This window comes from Suncus etruscus, chromosome 8 (genome assembly GCF_024139225.1).
Source record: "Suncus etruscus isolate mSunEtr1 chromosome 8, mSunEtr1.pri.cur, whole genome shotgun sequence".
NCBI classification, from domain to species: Eukaryota; Metazoa; Chordata; class Mammalia; order Eulipotyphla; family Soricidae; genus Suncus; species Suncus etruscus.
Window position 1 is genome coordinate 4,335,637 of NC_064855.1, and position 20,731 is coordinate 4,356,367.

The 20,731-nt window shown below is 42.8% G+C and overlaps 1 protein-coding gene across 1 annotated transcript in view; it reads left to right on the top strand.

Annotated features, from left to right (window-relative positions):
• Positions 1-1,715: 1,715 nt before the first annotated feature.
• Positions 1,716-20,731, top strand: part of GUCY1A2 (guanylate cyclase 1 soluble subunit alpha 2) — a 177,476-nt gene continuing 158,460 nt past the window's right edge. Inside the window, exon 1 of the mRNA XM_049778553.1 lies at positions 1,716-2,403. Within this exon, the coding sequence (XP_049634510.1) occupies positions 2,077-2,403 (327 nt within the window). The 5' untranslated portion in view covers positions 1,716-2,076. The remainder of the gene's footprint in view (positions 2,404-20,731) is intronic.

The following is a 20,731-nucleotide window of genomic DNA, read 5'->3' on the forward strand; positions in this document are numbered from 1 at the left end:
TGCAAGGCAATTGCCTTCCATGCTGTACTATGGTGCCGGCCCAGAGAGTCTCAGATTGAGATGGTTCCAGATGATCATCTGCTTGCTTTTTCCAGGCTTTTAAGGTAGGCTCTGGCACTTGTGTCCTGAGCGATCTCACCTATTGTCTTCTAGGCTGTTTCTGGGTCTTACAATCTGATCTTTGATCCCCCAGTTTTTGTGCCTGTTATTGAAGTATGGTTCATTCTAATTCTTTTGTGTATGGATGTCCAGTTCTCCCATCACTGTTGAAGAGAATTTAATTTCTCTGCTGTTTGCCCATCACTCTTTTGCCACAAACAGTTAAAATAATGTGTGTTTCTTTCTAGGCTCTTGATTTGTTTCATGAACATAGGTTTATTCTAGTGCTCGAGAGTGGGATGGTCTACAAATTTCATATTTTTAATACCTATTTGGGGTCCTAGAATAAGGCATGTGTCTCAGCCACTATGAGTGGATTTCCATAAAATATAAAAGGAATTTATTTATTATTATTTGTATTCACTCAAAATTAGAATTTTTGGCTTTAAAAAATTGGGGTACATATACAGGAAAGATTCGTTTATATTGTTATTTTTTTAAATATACACCAGCCCATCTGCCTTCCCTTAAAACTACCATTCAATCCCCTAACCCCAAGAAAAAACCCACCAGAAACCAATAATAAAAGTAACCAAAACTCAGTGTCCTCGAGTTAAGCTGAATTTGACTTGTTGGGAAGTATGGGTGAAATGGTGGGGTGCACATGTATTTTGCATCAGTTTGGTACCCTTTTTTTAAATTGGGGGGCACTAGTTAGCCTCTTCTTGCAACCCCTTTCTTTCCTTAGTGGCCCAACTGGGAAGCGCCCTGGCACAGCCGGCGGGTCCAGGTTAGTGCGGATTAGGTCTTGGATGAAGGGGCCCCGGGGGTGGGTGCGAGCAGGCCACCAGCCACAGGGACATTCTGGCTCTGTGGCTCTGTGGGGTTCTGCTCTGGGCTGGAGCAAAGCCACTTTCCTAGGGTGCCTAGCTCTGGGAGGAGCAGATTTTGCAGCTAGGCACCAACCAACAGATCCGCTCGCTATCTTGGGCGCCGGAATCTGGGCGAGGAAGACACGTGGGCGCACCCTGCCTGCTCTGCACTCCAAGAGGTGCCAAGAGACAGGCACAAGGGGCGCCTTGCAGGGATAACGGGCGCCTTTTCCTTACAGCTGCAGGTGGCCCAGCTTTGCAGGAACCGGAGCTGGAGCTGTCCAGCACCAGGGAGCCTAGGTGCCCGGGAGCCTTGGTACCACTCCAGAAATCAGTGCTACCAGCCGGCTGGGGGGCTGCTGCTCCTGGGAGGCGACTCCCTTTTGGGGGTCCCCAGTTCTCCCCTTCCCAGATCTCCAGGGGGGGCGTCTGGGCTGCACTTTGGGCCTCGCCCTGCGCCCAGAAACTCCATTCCCAGTGCCCACAACTTCTCCAGTGCCCTGCGCGCGCGTCCAGGGTCTCCCCATGCCACCCACCCCACCCCACCGTACCCCGGAGTCTCGGGGCTAGTTCGTCCAGGGAGAAGGGGGGGGGTGCTGTGTCCTCGATGCTCCTGGATCGTGGCACCCAACAGGCGACACTGAGACTCGCGCCGAGTGTGCGGAGCCACGTGACGCCGCGACGGGCGCGTGGGGGAGGGTTTGGGGGGCGGGTGGAGGCGGGGTACGGGCCTGGCCGGGCCGGGCTGGGCTGGGCTGGCTGCAGGAGAACCTCTGCGAAAGCGGCAGCAGCGGCTGCAGCGGCTGCGCCCCGCTTTCCCAGCGCACCCCGCTTTCCCAGCGCGCGCCCAGCTAGCTGGCCGCTGCACACGCGGGGCGGTGCCGAGGCGGCCGGAGCCGCTGCAACCTCGGCAGCAGACAGAAGGGAGGCCGCCCCGGAGCGATCGCGGGGCCCCGGGGCCCCCAAGTTCCCGCCATGAGCCGGCTCGGAAGCCCCCGAGACTCGCAGCCCGCCGTGCGCCCCCGGAGACCTCTCCAAGCCTGACTCCAGCCGCTCCAGACGCGCGCCCCGGGCCCCGCAGCCTCCCCGCAGCAGCAGCAGCAGCATGTCTCGGAGGAAAATCTCCTCCGAGTCCTTCAGCTCGCTCGGCTCCGACTCCCTGGAGCCCCCCGAGCCCCTGGAGCCCAGCCTGGAGGATGACAGCGAGTGCCCCCTGGCCAGGCTCTATTGGAACGGCAGCCGCAGCCCGCCCCGCGCGCCCGCCGCCCCGGCCCTGGCATCGGTGCCCGGCGCCTCCTCTTCCTCCTCCGCCGCCTCTGCCACCGCTGCCACCGCTGCCACGGCCACCGCGGGCACCCGGAGGGCGCAGCGTCGCCGGAGGGTGAACCTGGACTCCCTGGGCGAGAGCATCAGCCGCCTGACTGCGCCCCCGGTGAGCCTGGAGGGTGGGAGGGCGCCTGGGGGTGCGGGGGACCCGCCTCTGGCGTGGGGGGAGGCCTGGTTTGACCCCTGAATAGGGGATCCCCGAGTCCGGCACCCCCAGATCTTCCATGACGCACCCCCACTCCAAGGAAGGGGTCCCCAGAGCCCGAAGCCCTCTTTCTCTCTCTCCCCGGGGCGCAGGCTCTCCAGCTTCGGGGCCTCCACGCCCACCTGTTTTCTTTCCCCCAAACTTTCCCCAGCGCCGAGTGATGCAGCTCCCACTTCCAAATCTCAGCTCACGCTCTCGGGGTACCCTCCCCGTCCCCCCATTTTGGGTGCGCGACCACCCCCCTCCACCCCACCTTGGCGTCTACCCCAGCAGCGAGCAATCTTGCTTCTGATGTTGGCACTGCCTGCCCGGCTTCCCCTTCCAACCTTTCTTTCTACTTAGCAGAGCTCTCCGGAGTGCCAGGGATTTGTGGGGTTCGTCTCTTGGAGTCCTCCTCCTCTCCGTGACCCCGGTTTTCTGAACTAACTTGCAGGTGTCTTTTTTTTTTCCCACCCGCGCTCCATCCATGCTCCACCTCTCCCCCGAATTCTGGCCTTGGAGCCCTCCTGTGGGGTGAGCAGCTACTTCTCTTTGGCGCCCCTTTTCCTGGCTCAGCTGTTTCAGATGTTCCAGCTGTTTCCCACTCCTCAGCTCCCCAGCATCCTCTGTAGAGCGCTGCACGCCACTAGTGCAGAGGCATTTCAGCCCACCCGGATGGTTTCTGAATGCAGGAGCCTACCTGACTGCTCGTTTGCCCTCCTGGTTTCTGGCTAAGCCCAGTTTGCAGGACTTGGGGCCATTCCGCCCTGCAGGTGGAATCTGGAGAGGCCCAGTGAACCCCCACCCCCGATCTCCTCTCACCCCTGGAGAAAAGCCTCCAGTTTCTGAGCACCTGCTCTGAGACTTGGAGCTCTGAAGTTTCCAGAATGGCTTGGCTTGTATATCCGTGGACTCTTCTTGGGTTTCTTTGGTGTGGACACAACCTTGGCTAGGCTGCTAGACAGCTGGATTTGGTCAGGTCACAGCTGATGTCTGTCTGCTTGGCAGATGTGTATGTCCTGGTCCTTCTGTTTGTCCAAAACTTAGCTTCTTGAGTCTTTTCCTCCTGGATCCCTCTTCAGTTGCCTTCCCTCCATCAGGAACATGGCTCCTGTTTCCCACTGCTCTCTGGAAGATTCCCCCTGTGCAGTAGTAGCTTTGGGAACAGTTGGTGTAAGTTGTTCAACATGCACCTTTGTAAGAGCTGGTGGCATCTGTGCAGTCCACTTTATTATTGCAGCAGCTTCATTCAGAAATGATTTGACCAAAGATTATTCAAGTTTTCTGTGGAGTGGGAGAAAAATAAAGGGGGAAAGGTCCTAAGAGGTGCTCTGAAGGCCTAGGGGCCTTTCCCCTTAGTTCTTAGCCCACCAGTATATGGTTGGCCAGTTGCTGCTCAGACCCTACAGGGCAGAGATGACTCCTCTACCCCACTGTGCCCCAAATTCGCAGGTTGGTGCCAAGGATGCTGCCCAGGTCCCCCGCATGCTACCTGACCTCTGTTCCTTCTCTCTGGCCGCAATGATTAGTTTTGCAAGGATTATTTTTGTAATCCCAGAGTTTGCTTTTTGCTTAGTATTGACAAATTTCAAAAAAAAAGTCGTAGCAGCACCTTTGGTAATGCCAATTTAACCAAAGTTCTTGACAAATTCCAGGAATGGATAAAATAAATTGAACTCAAGTACCTATTACCAAAATGAGAAAGAATACAGTCTCTGATTTTTACCTTTATAAATCAAATTTGAATGGCTGGCTTTTTCACCAAGAGAAAACTGTATTCTGGGCTGGAGCACTAGTATAGCAGAAAGGCACTTGCCTTGTACATAACTGACCAGGGTTCTATCCCTGGCACCCCAGATGTTTCCTTGAGCCCTTCCAGGAGGATCCTGAGCACAGAACCAGGACTAAGCCCTGAGCACTGCAGGGAATGACCCAAAAGCCAAAAGAAAGAAAGAAAAAAGAAAACTGTATTCAAATAGTAGTTTTCAGGATATGCTCTTTGAAAATGACAGTTATTAAGTATGCAGTAGTTATTTTTACTTTCCATGCTGTAATTTTGAAATTTTTTTTGGAAAAGGCCTTACATATACAGGTGAATTTAGTGTGAACACTTTCAGGACTGACTTACACAGAGAAAACATCATCTTTCCTAGCAGTGCCATTGCCATTTTTCTGCCATCCCCACCTTTCCTTATTGGGCAGACTACGCCACTGCTTTCAACAGTTCTGGCTGGTTTCTTTCCTCAAGTGTCAGGATTTGAACCTTCTTTGAAAACATTTGAGCAGACTTATTATGTTCCATGTATTTACTTTAATCAGGCTTTAAATAAAACAACAAATCTCTGCAAACACCCGTTTGCAGAACATTTGGTGACAAGGTAGCCGGTGGTTCTGAGCAGTCCGATTTTTCTTCTTTCTCCACGGTGGGAATGTTCTAGGCTCCACAGAGACATACATTGTATTGGCTTTTGGTTAATTGTCATAATTGAAAATGAAAGAAAAGCATGTAATATTAGATTTAAGACTTTGAGGCAAATACATCATTTTTCTGAAATAGGAACATGAAAATAATATTTATTTTACACAGTTATTAAGAACTAGCTGATGATCTACTGTGTGGTGAGTATTGGGCTAAGCTTTCAGAGCAAACAGTACAGTGTAAAGAAGTTTTAGTTATTATTCAAGTTAGGTGGGTCACTGTGAATCTCTGAGGCACGACCTTGAGAGTAAAGAATCTTAAAGACTTGCTGAAGGTGCATAAATCACTTATTATGTTTTTATTTTGAAATGATCTAGTACTTGGGAACACATATGGAGAAACAGCTGGGAAATTTTTTTTTTTACATCAGGGTGAATTTAGTAGCTTATTTATTTTTATTCTGGAAAAAATGAGAATTTTTTAGAACCATTTGTTAGAACTTTGCCGTCAGGTTTTTCCAGCCAGTGAAGATGGGTCAAGAGACCACTTCTGAGGAAAAGCATCCCTCAGTCTCTTGTTGGAGGTCCAGTGACTGTTCCAGCATTGCCAGTGACCTCAAAAGCCACAGAATAGAATGTTAGGAAATGAAAGGGCACAGTGGGGAGGATGGCACATGAGGGCATTAGGTGCTCTGAATATGGGCATGGCCCAAGGAACTGGGGGAATAGTGAGGAGAAAAAGGGGACCAAAATTCAAGTAGCAAAGAGAATCAAAATGGTTTTATTACTTGCGAAGGGAAATTTTATTGATACACATCTGCACAAAGGTGAAAGACAATACTCATTTTATTGCTTATGTTAAATTGACTCTGATTTGTGTAACCCCATAAAAAACCTTAAAAAGTATTTTTGGAATTAATAATATATTAAATGTAGGGGCCAGAGCGGTGGCACAGTGGTAGGGCATTTGCCTTGCAAGCGGCTGACCTAGGTCGGACCGTGGTTCGATCTCCCCAGCGTCCCATATGGTCCCCCAACCCAGGAGCGATTTCTGAGTGCATAGTCAGGAGTAACCCCTGACACGTCACTGGATGTGCCCCAAATAAAAAAAAATAATATATTAATATAGTATTAACCTGAGAAAACGTTTGTGGAATATAAATCATGAAAAAATGCATTGTGAGTTAGAATAGTGGATGAATATATGTATTTTTGTTGTTGTTGTTGTTGTTGTTTGGGTCATACCCGGCAGTGCTCAGGGGTTATTCCTGGCTCCATGCTCAGAAATTGCTCCTGGCAAGCTTGGGGGACCATATGGGATGCCGGGATTCAAACCAATGACCTTCTGCATGAAAGACCTTACCTCCATGCTATCTCTCCAGCCCCAAATATATGTATTTTAATTACAGCTTTATAATTTGGGAATTAGTTTGACAAAGTTCTGAACACCAGGTTAATCAGAGTTAAAAGTACTGAACAAAATATATTCTAAACAATATAGTTTAGTGACTTCATATTGACAGAAATCGATACCATAATCTGTGATCATTATTTAAAAATCATCTTTGTCTTTCTTACTCAATCATGCTTAATCTGGGACTGGAGAGATAGAATAGCTGGCAAGGTGCTTGCCTGGTAGGCAGAACACCTAGGCTGCATCTCTGACATCCCATAAGGTCCCCAGCACCATCTAGAGTGATCCCTGAAGGCCAGAGCAATAGAACAGTGGTAGGGCATTTGCCTTGCATGCGCCGATCCAGGACAAACTTGGTTCAATTTCGGCATCCTGTATAGTTCGCAGAGCCTGCCAGGAGTGATTTCTGAGTGAAGAGCCAGGAGTAACCCCTGAGTGCCGCAGGGTGTGGCCCCCAAACCAAACAAAAAAAAAAAATAAATAAAAGAGTGATCACTAAGTAGAGAACCAGGAGTAAGACCTGAGTACCACTGGGTGTGGGCCAGACCCTACCTCTTCCTCCCAAATCCCAAATGAAATCTCTTCCCCAAAATATAATTATTTCTAATCAAGAACTAGCATGGCAGAGTGGGACAGCAGGATTCTGAGCTGGCTATGTGGGTTTGAAGAAGGCCTGGTAGGCCCTTCCCTGGGTGAATGCCTGGGATAGCTAATTCTGGCTGGGCTAGGAAACCTTGGCTTCTTAATTTGTATCAAAGGGAAACAGTTGCCCTGTAAATTTGTTGTGAAAGATGACATTCACAACATTCTTTGTAAAGCTCCCTGAAATTCAGTAAACGATAGTTTCTGGTTAAAATCCATGAACTTGGGGCCGGGAAGGTGGCGCTAGAGGTAAGGTGTCTGCCTTGCGAGCGCTAGTGTAGGACGGACCGCGGTTCGATCCCCCTGCGTCCCATATGGTCCCCCCAAGCCAGGGGCAATTTCTGAGTGCATAGCCAGGAGTAACCCCTGAGCGTCAAACGGGTGTGGCCCAAAAACCAAAAAAAAAAAAAAAAAAAGGGGGCCGGGCGGTGGCGCTAAAGGTAAGGTGCCTGCCTTGCCTGCGCTAGCCTTGGATGGACAGCGGTTCGATCCCCCGGTGTCCCATATGGTCCCCCAAGCCAGGAGCAACTTCTGAGCGCATAACCAGGAGTAACCCCTGAGCGTTACCGGGTGTGGCCCAAAAACCAAAAAAAAAAAAAAAAAAAAAAAAATCCATGAACTTTTTTTTAAAGTTTTGCCTTCTAAGCCATTATTTGCATGACATGAGCTGGCATTTCAGTGAAAGGAGCCGAGGCTGTGCTGGGGATGGCCTGGGATACCCGGAATGTCCTCTCCAGGACCACACTTGGCCACACTCTGTGGGCTGGGAATTGGATCCTGGTTAGAACATGCAAAAATATGATTTAACTCTTATTTATATCTTTTCAGTTTTGAAGTCCATTACCTGATGAAATCAGAATACCTAGAAATGCTCTAAAATTATTTTTTCTGAATAACTTACTTGCTAGTAACCTCATTGGAAGGATTTACTGGTGTCTTGTTCCTAAATGTTATGAAGGGGGTTAATTTTGTTGGTATCATCAGCTAATGCATGAAACAAATAAAAATTGGAATTTTTTTTGCTTCTGTTTGTCATAACATGTGTGTATGTGATCATTGCAGATTTAAACAGTTCCATCAAACTTCTGAATGTTATCTGAAAATGACTTTTTATAATTCTATAAAAAACTGAAGGGTATTTTGTCTCTTGAATAAACTCTTACAATAAAAAAAAACTGAAGGATATACATATTTGGTAGAATATTACAATAGAACCTCACAGTATATTAGTTTAAAATGAGGGAAAAATCCCACTGGGAAAAGTGAAAGGGAAACTTCTTGCTCTATTTGTTGATGAGTTTTTTTGTTTTTCCCATAGATTGCATTCAGTGGTGTGTGTGTGTGTGTGTGTGTGTGTGTGTGTGTGTGTGATTTTAATTTGTAAAATACAACAATTACAAATTATGGATGCCTCTGTTTTGTATTCAGTTGTCTGTTTTTTTTTTTTGCCAGTTTAACTGTTATTTATTTTAAAGATAAAATTTTACAATGGGCAGTGGAATCAGTGATTATTTGTAAGTAAAGGTGATTGTTAAATATATATTAGTATAGAATTTATTTCACCTTGACGAGTTCTATGATGGGAAGAGTCTTTTTGTGCTAGTCTGTATTTCCCCTCTCCACATCATCATTGCTCTTATTCACCATTATTTTTCTTGTTGACTCAGGTGGAGTCGAACATTTTATATGATATATATTACATTAATAATTTGTTCACTATGATTGCAAATTTATTATATCCAGATGAAGGCAAAATAAAAATAAGAAGTTGAAGATAAAATAAGAAATATATATCTTATTTCTTACTGGGGCTGGAGAGATAACAAATAGAGAGGTAGGGCACTTGCCTTGTACACAGTTGGCCCAGGACAGATGGTGGTTCGAATCCCAGCATCCCATATGGTTCCAAGACATCCAGGAGCAATTTCTGAGAGCAGAGCCAAGAGTAACCCCTGAGTGCTGCTGGGTGTGACCTAAACACAACAATAAAAAAAGAAATATATCTATTTATTGGCTGTGATAGTAAATTCATTATCTCTAAGTATATACAGTTTTCACCATGAACTAATATCAGGTATAATGAGTTCTTTTAGTATTTCATTCACATCTAGAAAGAAAATAATTAAGTCACAAAAATAGTGAGAATGTGTGCAAGAGCTTCCCCCCGACCTTTGCAGCAGGCCCTTCTTGATGTGTGAGCTCAGAGTTCTGAAGTTCCTTGGTTTAAATTCTGTCTCTATTTTTTTCTATTTATCTCAAAATTAGCATAGTACCTGGTACCTTATGGATAATCAATCGAATGTTCAGAATAAATGGTTCAATGCTCATGTGTAATTGACAGTTAAGTATTTTATGCTCAATATTTTTGTAATATTTGGTTCTAGCCAACAGGATAGTTAGATGCTACACTGACCCATGACAGATAAACTCAGGTGTTCAAAGGTGTTAGAGTTTCACTGGCATCTGCCATTCATGGTAAAGCTTCTCAGTGAAGTTGTTTTCCTTTTTCTTTTCTTTTTCTTTTTTTAGCTTTTGGGCCACACCCGGGGGCTGCTCAAGAGTTACTCCTGGCTCTGCACTCAGATTCTGTCAGGCTCAGGGACTATATGGGATGCCGGGGATTGAACTTTTGTTCATCCTGGGTTAGCTACGTGCAAGACAAATGCCCTACCGATGTGCTACCACTCCGGCCCCCAAAGTTGTTTTCTTTTTTATTTTTTTATGAAAACATTTTTAATTCAGTTAAACAGAAGCAGGTAGGAAATAAAAATAAAAAAAATAAAAGGAACAAACTAGCTTTATAAATAGAATTAAGTACAAGCATATTAAGCATTACATTACATTAAAAGGCATATATTACTTATCAGTTCCTGCAAAATAAATAAGTACAAAATTAGTTTCAAACAACAAACTTTGGTTTTAATAATATTTGGATCAAGTAATGCAGCCATATACTAGATAAATAAGAAACTTGGAGTTACTGAATAAACTTGTATCTATTCAAATATATACTTTGAAACTATACTATAAAGCTATAATGGTTTAAACATAGTACTGGAATAAGGACAGACTGTCAGACCAATGGATTGGAATTGAGAACTCAGTGATAGTTAATTTGCTGGATCTATGAGATGGAGAAAGATAGATTATTCAACAAATAGTGTTGAAAAGGCTGGAAAGGAAAAATTATAGAATGGAAGGTAGGATGGAAGAAGGATAGAAAGAGGTAAAGAAAGATGGAAGGAAAGAAGTGAGCTGATAAAATGTTACTGACAAGGTAAATGCTGCTATCTCAGGTAATGTAATAAAAGACCTGATGTCTCATTATTAATTTTTTTAGTTATTTTAAGGCACCACATTTAACAATACTGTTGATGGAGAAGTCTGTGTTCTCTCTTGCACATGTATTCTTTTAATTCTTTCCCTCACATTATTTTAAGTATGTTTATTTCAGTAAAATCTTTTGCTTCACTAAAATAATATTTTTTCTTTAATAATTTCTTTATTTAAGCACTGTGATTACAGAAATGTTTGTGATTGGGTTTCAGTTCTCTACTGTACATCACATTTCATCACTGTCATTTATTCTCTACCAATGTTCCCTATTTCCCCTTCCCTTCTCTCCCTCCCTCTGCCTGTCTCTGGGACAGGAATTCTCTCTCTCTCTCTCTCTCTCTCTCTCTCTCTCTCTCTCTCTCTCTCTCTCTCTCCCTCCTCTCTCTCTCCCTCCTCTCTCTCTCTCATTGTCAGTAGTTGTCAGTGCAGTTAGTGCTCTAATTACACTCACCACTTCATATCAAGGGCTTCCCTTGATTTCTGCCCTTCATCTCTATTATCTCTGGATATTATTGCCATTCTGACTTTTATTTTAATTTTTTATAACCCACAGGTGAGAAAGACTATTCTACGTCTATCCCTCTCCCTCTGACTCATTAGTGAAGTTGTTTTCAAAGCGAGTAGGTGGAACAGTTGTTTTATGAAGTTACGTCAAGAGTGATGCCTCACTTCCAGTGTATCTCTGTACGTCTGCATGGATATCAGGGGTCTCTCAAATAAGAGACAAATTATCGTTAGCAAGAGCTGTAGATTGTCAAAAATAAATGCACCGATAGGAGTCAGAATGATACAATCTTGCCTCTCAGTTCTAGATTTATGTGTTCGTAACTCAGAGCACTGCATAAAATCAAAAAATTCAGGGCAGAGTGATTTAGGAAGCAGGGGAATGGAAATATCTCCGAAAGCTGGGGATTTGTTGGCATTATTGTGGGAAATTAAATGGTCACTTTTATTGCTAGAACAATAAGGACCACTTCCTGGGCAGGATTTATTGGAGGCTTATAGGTGACAGAGGTTGACAGGCTTTAGAGGACAGTGGAAACAACCTGAACAAGTTTTTGAATGCAGGTTTTTGCTTCGGACTCTGAGGAACTGTCTTGATAGTTCTAGAGAAGAACTTGGACCCCACATTTTAAACAAGCCTTTGGCTGGACACTCCAAGGTTGTGTCTAACAGTGAAAGAAGTTTGCATCTTCAGAATCATGATCTTGGGTCACTGAGCTGTGCAGCCTGGTTTCCGCAGCGAATGACCCTAGACGTGGCTCCTTGGAGGGAGAATGGATCCCAGCACTCAGGGCTCTAACTAGAGGGACAGAGGGAAATGGTAGGCTGAAGTCACAGGATACTTGTTGCTTTGTGCTGAAGATTGTCTTGGGTGTATCAGAGAAAGTACTTCGGTTTGGTCATTTGTGGGTTTGTCATTTGCTTCCTGTTTTTTTTTTTTTTTTTGAGGGTGCTTTGTTAGCTTCTCTTAAGTGTGTTTTGTACATTTCCCATGTGCTGTACAAGTCCAGGGAAATTCTCAATGACAAGAAAGCAGAAAATCCCTCAGAAAAGCTGGCTTATTGAAGAGAAGAGAAGAGAAGGACTGTGTCGAGGACTGATTTGCTGTTACTACCAACTTCCATGTTTTTAACTTTGAGATTGGCATGTCCTTAGCGTGTTCCATCTACTGGTTCATTTTGGAAGAGTGATGTGTTAATATTCCAGTAAATTCTTTTTGAGGGGCAAACCTGATGCAGCTCAGGGGTTACCTCTGGCTCTGCACGCAGGAATCATTACTCCTGGTGGTGCTCAGGAGATCATATAGGGTGCTGGGGATTGAACCCCATTAGGTTATGTGCAAGGCGAATGCCCTATCCATTGTACTATTTCTCTAGCCCCTGAAAACTTTTCTAAAAGGTAAAAAGAGAAACCAATTTGTATGTCAGATATATAATTTCCCCAGAAAGTAAGCAACACAAGGACATCATACTAAATGGATAAACCATCCCTTAAGCCCTACTAACCTGTGACATCATAATAATGGATGCTAATGTCTACATTTTAAGCCCAGTAGTGCTCTCTTCATTCAGTGACTCTGTTGGGATCATCTTGAATTCTAAAGGATGATCAAAAAGCTAGGAAATTCATATTCTAGTGTCCCATAGAGTCTTAGGGCCTTGCTAGTAGCAGGTTCTGTGTGGCCATCTTGACCTAACCTTATTTGTAAATCCTTAGACCCACTTTGCTTCCTCTTCACTTTGATGTCTTTGCTCCAGGTCATTTTTCTGTTCCCAGTAGGTGCAGTAAACACAGAGTTTGCTTCCCTTGCAGGGCTTTTTGCCTGTGTTTCAGGCATGAACCTTCCAATCTAGTATGGTGAGAAGATTGTAATGAGTTATCTGGAGGACTCCCCCAAAGAGCTAAGAGCTTAGCTTGGGGATCACCCACTTTGGTTGGTACTTGGCCAGGTGGGCAGGACAGTTCCGTGTTAGAATCCCAGTGTGCAATATTGCTTAGGCTTGGTGCTGCTGGGGGCTTCGGTGTCTGCACCCTGCTACCCTGTTGTGATGGGCATCAGTCCAGTACCAAACACAGGTTCTTGTGCTTGTGTCCCCAAACTCTTTTCTGATGACTTTTCAGAGCATAGTACCCTATTCTCACCCACTGTATCATCTCCCCTGTGAATACCATTTGTGCTCATGTTTCTGTTACAGGATTTGCTGTAGTGTTCTCTGATTTTCTTTACTTTTCTTCCTAGAGACAGGAGTATATATATATATATATATATATATATATATGGCAATACTTAGGAAAAGACCTGGTTAATGAAGCAGTCAGCCATGTTTGGAGAACAGATAAAGGATTAAGTAAATCCTTGCATATTTCATGTTTTAACTAGTCATGCTCTGAAGGCGACAGGGATTTTGTGCTGCCATATATAAGCGGAGCTATTTTAGCTCTTCTGTTGCTTTTTCTCAAGTACAAATATGAGTAGATACAGTTAGAACAATGTATTTTAGAATGCCGTAAGCTTTTAAAAATATTCACACAGCAGGCATTTTATTGGCAACTCACACTATTGTGCAGACCATCTCTAGATTAGGGCAGAATGATTATTTTAAAATGCCTGTAGACACAGACAGAAACGATTTGGGGGGCAAACGCAGAGTCACTCGTGATTGCTTATTAGCTCTTATCAGAATATGCATCGTTCTTCAAGCCCCTTGAACATGTATTTCACTTGCTGTCTCTGTTTCTTTGCTTCTTTAAACTCTGGAGAAACCTGTTTTCTCTCTCAAACATGTGTTTCTCTCCTCTCACATCTTTCTAAATAAGTCTCAAGAAAAACTATCTTGATTCACACATGAAAAAAAAGAGATATGCTTCTATATAAGCCACACAGATGGTATCTCTATTGTTTCATGCAGTATTTCAGAATATAGGAATGCTGTGTCCTCAGGTGTATTTTGAAGACTCAGGTGAGTGTAGGGATACGTTAAGGGTTTGTAGAGCCACTTGGAATATCAGAAATTGGTGAGGATAATCGTTGCACATCTCTGTCACTGGAAGCTGAAGATGTTTGAGGGCAGTTCTCTGCCCTGGAAGTCTGTGTCATGGGAGATCACAGAATGAGGGTCAAATGGGGACAGACTGTGCTGGTCAAAGGCCTGTCTGACCTCTGGCTACTACATTTTCTGACTGTTAAACCTATGTAGTGTCAGACTGAATCCTGTCCTTCCATCACCCAATACTTTCTCCACCAGGGGAGTCTTTAATGTAAGAGGCAAGCTGGAGTTGATTTTAACAAAAAGCTTTGCTAGCAAATTCTGCGTATAATTTGATTGATATGTTGGTCTTGTTATCATGAAAAATGCCTGTTTGTATGAGGAGGGGCACAGTTACTACAACTCAAATTGTTTTATGTTTTCATTTTTATTCAGGAAATATTCTTTTTCTGTTTTACTCTCTTAAATCAGTTATAATAATGTTCGTCTCCCATTCATGGGTAAATATATAATGAAATGCAAATAATGAAGGCACTATTTACTATTCTAACTTACCATTAAGTACTTCTCTGCGCTGCTTTGCTGCTGTCTTGAAGATAGAAACATCCGTTCAGATTTTTTTTTACTCTTTATGTTCTTGGAAATGAACCAAGAGGCTTTGGAATCCGAAGCTAGCTCCAGTAATGTTATCTTGTGCATTTTTAGAATAGCTTGAGAGTAGCCTTTCTGAGGCTCAATTTCTTATCTATAACATGAGGGTAATAATTACAAGATTCTGAATATGGAAAGCATAATTCATAGTAATACAGCCAGTAAATGCTCATTAATTTTGATGCTGTCTCTCCACCACTTCTTTACAGGATCTGCATATCGATGGTCATATTTGATAGCCCCAGTAATTCCTCTTCAGTTTTCAGAGAAACCTCTGGGTAGAGCCTCGCCTTTTAACTCTTGCTCTGTCTCACATGTTTTTATTGACATAATTCAACACTTTGGAAGTGTATACAATACTCCAGCATTATTTTGTGCTCTCTAGAAGTCTTAAATCAAATGTACTCTTGTATCTCTTCATTCTCCCATTTACTTAACCCTCCCATTCATTTGAATCTTCAGACAGTATCTTTTAGCAGATGAGTTCTTAGGAATTGTTCAACTTGCACACAGTATATGCTACACACATGTATGAAGTGGGCTATTCTGATGGAAATGTAAAACGGCTTCTTTTGTTTAAAAAAGATCACCAGCAAAGTGCATTGTATAAGTGCTTTGATTCCTGCAAGGTCCCAGCATTTAAGTATTTTTATAATATGTGTTAAAATAATTTAAAAATATTATGAGAGATTAACTTGCCCATGATCGTCATTCTTTACTGACAGATCAGAGTAAATCTTGGTCTCTGGAGTTCCAAGCTCTCTTCTTCCCACTGTTGTGTCCATGTCAAGCCTCTGGGTATGATGGACATTGCTGCTTATTGTCTGAGTCGCCTTTTGAAATGATATACATATATATACATATATATACGTATATATATTATATATATATATATATATAATTTGGGTTTTGGATCACACCCAGCAGTTCTCAGGAGTTACTCCTGGCTTATGCTCAGAAATCGCTCCTGGCAGGCTCTGGGGACCATATGGGATGCCAGGATTTGAATCACCGTCCTTCTGCATCTAAGGCAAAAGCCTTACCGCTGTGCTATCTCTCCGGCCCCTGTCCCTGTATATTTTTCCTGAACTGAATATAGCTTCAGTGTTCAGTGACACTCCTCATTCCAGTGATTAATCATCATGGGGGTCTAAAATCTGGCCCTTTGCCTTGGTTGAGCCCATAGTGAAGGTAGAGAGGTAGGTATCCAAAGGCTCCTTTCAGACTGTGCCGTAGGTCAGCCACTCTCTCAGTTCTGCTTCTTTATATGCCCAAGAGTGTTGGGCCCAAGAGCATTCTCTAGTAAGCTTTCTACTAGCTCCTTCTCAGAGACCCCACCCTGCAGCCATGAGTCTGAGACCCTCCGTGGTATTACTTAAAGGGTAATGGAAAAATGGTGTTCAAACGGACTCTGACAACTTAGACTTGGGTGTTTTGAATTTTCATATGATCAGTTGGCTTCAGACTGTAAGCTCTTTGAGACCTCAGTACAGGGACAGCCAGTTCAGCAGATGGCCATCAGAGAGTTGCAGTTGGGGTTGGGTCAGAGATTGTGGAGGTACTGGCGAATATTAAGAAAAAATTCAACTTAATAAGTCCTCTGCAAAATGGAAAGAGAAGTAAGAAGAATGATGGAAAATTCAGGTGCAAGGATGCTCTTTGGTCCATTTGTGAGGAGTGGAAACAGCTAAAGATGAGCTAAGAGCAAGGGTGGAACTAGTAGAGAGTTAGAAATGCTGGTGACTGCAGATGGCTCTGACAGAACTCAATATATACGAGCAGCTATTGTTAGCCTTGGTAAAGCCAAACCAGCCCTGAGATAGAAACATCTCGAACTAAGGCTGGAGTGGGAGTGTGTGATGAGAAGGCAAAGGATATCAGACAATTGATGATTAAAAATAGTAAGAGAAGTAGTTGATAGGGCCTGTGAGGCCAAATCAGCTTAAGAGAGGTGGGGATGTGCTTCAAGGTAACAATAGTGAATAAAAAATAGAGATGAAATAAATAGATTTCGTGAATAAACAGTTGATTTAGAGACTTTATTTGAAGCTCTGTACAAAGAAGCAGGGCACTTCTTTCTCAACACTCAAGGGAAATGAATTATGGTCTAAAAGAAGTATTGACAAAGGCTGTTGCTCTATTTGGACCTACTTAAATCTAGATTAATCTATATTTTACCACTTGAACTCAGTGACTTATTAGGAAACATATTTCATGGTGGTTACAATGAAATCCCATGCTTCTTTTTAATTGACTGGATGTACCTTTAGTATGCCAATTGCATCTGACTATGTCCAATGAGATCTTAACTGTCCCCAGTTTTCTTTTTGGAATTTTTTCATTTGTGTTGTGCCACACTGGTGGTGCTCAGAATTTACTTCTTGCTCTGTGCTCAGGACCACTGTTTGCAGGGCTCAGGGCATCAAACCCAGGTTGGACACATTTAAGGCAGTGCTTATTCACTGTATTCTCTTTAGCTTCACCTCTTGGAAATTTTGTACTGAAATAATGAAGTGTACATTTAAAACACTGGTGTATTTTACTGTCAATTATTTCTGAGTTGTTTTTATCAATCTGAAAATGTTAAATTTTTGCTATTTCTCAATGATTGGGACTTTATCTGTTCAATGTCACATGTGGAGGGAACTATTGTGTGTTTTTTTTTTAATAAAATGCACTTTGTATACACACATTTTCTTTCTTTTTTATGCAGTTACAAAGTTGTTCATGATTGAGTTTCAGAGGAGGGAACTGTTTTGATTTATGCTTATATAAATATATTCCATACTGTTTAGAAAGTAACTTGTGAGACATATTTTATTAGTATAATCTTTGACTTTACCTACTCTGTGTTTGAATGACTTAGTGTAATATTAGGATTCTGATTCTGCTGGAGGGAATACTGGGTGGAAGAAGTCCAGAAGTAGGTGTAATGTATCTTCGCTGTTAACTTTGCTGGGTATTTGTGAATCCAAGAACAGTCCCCAGAATGAGAAATTATTTCCCATCCCCTTGTCCCCTTTCGGGGGAAGACCTTGGTAATATTTATCCGCAGCAAATAATAATCCACACAGACAAGAAGGATAGGGTGTAAAAGATTGGGCAAGGAGAGCAAGAGAATCCTCCTGCAGCCGGCAGCTTTCGCAAAAGGACCCCTCTCCCCTGTCCATCAAGCTATTTATTGCCAACTCCACAGCGCCCCACCTGGAAGGGCTAGGTGGGGCAATAGTCACAGAACAATCCTAAGGAAACACTTTTATATACAACAATTCCAAGAATAATCTTATGGAAACTTTTTCATATACTACAGTAGGAATGCCTGGCAACCCAGGCTGCAGAGGTGAGAGAGCCCAGTGACCCAGGTTGCAGAGATGATAGAGCTTGGTGACGTGGGCTGCTAGAACCTGCTGATCTGGGCTGTAGAGGTGATGCAGCTGGGTGACCTGGGCTGCAGAGATAATAGAGCCTGATAACCTTAGTTGCAGAGATGATAGAGCTTGGTGACGTGGGCTGCAGAGGTCATAGAGCTCAATTCTTAGGGCTCCATTCACTTTTTGAATATATTGAAATAGTTCAAAGGTGGGAAGTAAAATAAAGCCAAGGAAGACATACACATTTAGCCCCATAGTTTTTTGACTTTGCATTTCCTTTTCTAGGTAAACTTTGCTCAGAAAGATTTTTTTCTTCCAAATTCAAATTCTACAAAATCCTAGATCAATAAATATTTGCTAAATAAATATATAGTGGCTAAGCATACTTACCATAACTATACCACCTGAAACTTATAACAAAATAACTACAAATAAGGAATATAAAAAAGTAAAATAATAACCAAATAGAACAGACTTTACAAATGTAAAGAATCAATAATTTGTATAAGTTTTATTCCCTCATTTATTCACTTCACTGACCTGAGCCAGAACACATCAGGTGAGTGGAAAATATCTCAAGTTAATCTGTAAAGTTATAAAACAGAAAGTATTGGATTTTTTTTTTTTTTGCAGACAACCTTGTAATGAGATAAATCAGTTAATTTATATTACATGCCAGGGAGAAAGACCATCCTTTTCTTCACAAATTCTATATATTTGAAAAAAATTTGACATAATTTTACTAAGCAGATATTTGCTGTATTAGGAATTTGAGATGTCTTTAGTTTTACAAGGAAATACTTATAATTCTCCCTCCTTTTTATTATTTGGGGAGTGTTTCTGTCACACACATTTTAATAATAAAATTACAGAAAGATTACATCGTTTTCTCAACTTCTGTAGACGGAGAATAGAAACCCTTGGAAGAAAAACATATTATCTCAATAGCAGATTGCAGAGGAAATGATGTGTCCCATGTCTAGTGAGAAGCCTGGCTTCATGGGTTAGTGTGTTTCTATTGATGGTAAAGAAGGAAGGAAAGGAGGGATGGTGGGAGGAATGAAGAGAGGGAGAGATGGAGGAAGGCAGGGAAAGGATTGATTTTGTGTCTTGGCTAAATCCTTGCAGTGTAAGAGTCATCCTGAGTCTGTCCTCCAGTGCCATCCTCTTTTCCCTTCTGTAACCTGTTTCTTTGCTGGCTGACTTGTCTACATTTTTAAATGCTGCCATGTAATTTTTATTGTAAGCAATTGCTGTTTGTTTGTTTATTTTCCAGAAAGAGGAAGGGTACAGAGATTCTAAAAATTTTTGCCTTCATCACATTATTTACAGATACAAACCTGAGTTAATTTTAATAGCACCTTTGAAGTCTGTTTATATGTTATCTATAATCAATATCTCTCTTGTGTCGGGCTTGCGCTTGTGTTAGGGCAGAAGAGGATTGACAGTCATTGATTCTGAATTTAAAAATGCGATTTAATAGAAATCTGGAGGCGGCATAATTACTCTCATTGTGTCTTTTAAAAATTTGCCACAAGTAATGAAAATGTCTTTTACCTCCTTCACAAAAGAATCTGCCTCCAAAGGCATTTATTGAAAGGAGTGGTAATGAGGAGATGATTGTGTTGTAATGGAACAGAGACTGAGCAAAAAACACATTTCAGCTACAGACTATTGTAATTCCATGGGAAGCTTCAGACAGATAGGAGGGAATTGCAAAGTGTGGAAGCCAGAGAAGATGGATTTATTGTTTCCTCCTGATAGGAAGATCAATAACTGCTTTGTGGGCCTGACAGTGTTTGCAATCTGCAGAGTCTCCCTTTGTGCCTCTTATATGCTAACTTATTGCCATTGTAAACAAGTTTCAAAGGAAACTCTTTTTTCCTTTTGTTCGAAAGTAAACGCTCTTCTGCAGATGTGTGCCACAGAGAGCAAACCCAGCTTCCCCAGGATGGAGAAGGGATGGACTGTTCTGTGGCTCACCCGCCTGCCCTTGGGCTGACTGTGGGGAGTGGGGTCTAGGAGGCAGCTCACTACTTGATCTTTAAGTCCTTGGTAGTTTTCTCCTCATTGACCATGTTCTTGGATAGAAATGGAAAAAGATTGAGTTGATCAAATAGTGAATTGTGTTGTTAATATTGTTCTTTTTTCTTTTCTTTATTTAAACCTCCTGATTACATATATGATTGTGATTAGGGTTCAGTCATGTAAAGAACACCCCCTTCACCAGTGCAACATTCCCACCACCAATGTCCCAAATCTCCCTCCATCCCACCCCACCCCCACCTGTACTCCAGACAGGCTTTCCAGTTCCCTCATTCATTCACATGATTGTGGTAGTTCTCTGTGTAGTTATTTCTATAACTGCACTCACCACTCACTCTTTGTGGTGAGCTTCATGAAGTGAGCTGGAAGTTCCAGCCCTCCTCTCATTGTCTCTGAGGATTGTTGCCAAAATGACTTTTATTTTTCTTAAAACCCATAGATGAGTGAGACTATTCTGTGTCTCTCTCTCTACCTCTGACTTATTTCACTCAGCATAATAGATTCCGTGTACATCCATGTATAGGTAAATTTCATGACTTCATCTCTCCTGACGACTGCATAATATTCCATTGTAGATATGTACCACAGTTTCTTTAGCCATTCGTCTGTTGAAGGGCATCTTGGTTGTTTCCAGAGCCGTTAATATTGCTAAGAGTATCTTAAGATGGGGTGGAAGAGATAGCACAACAGTAAGGCGTTTGCCTTGCATGCAGCCGATCCAGGACAGACGGTGGTTCGAATCCGGGCATCCTGTATGGTCTGCCGAGCCTGCGAGGAGCGATTTCTGAGTGCAGAGCCAGGAGGCACCCCTAAAAAAAATAATAATAAAAAAGAGTATCTTCAGAGTCTTCTCTATTGAGGGAAATTCAGATCATCTAGGC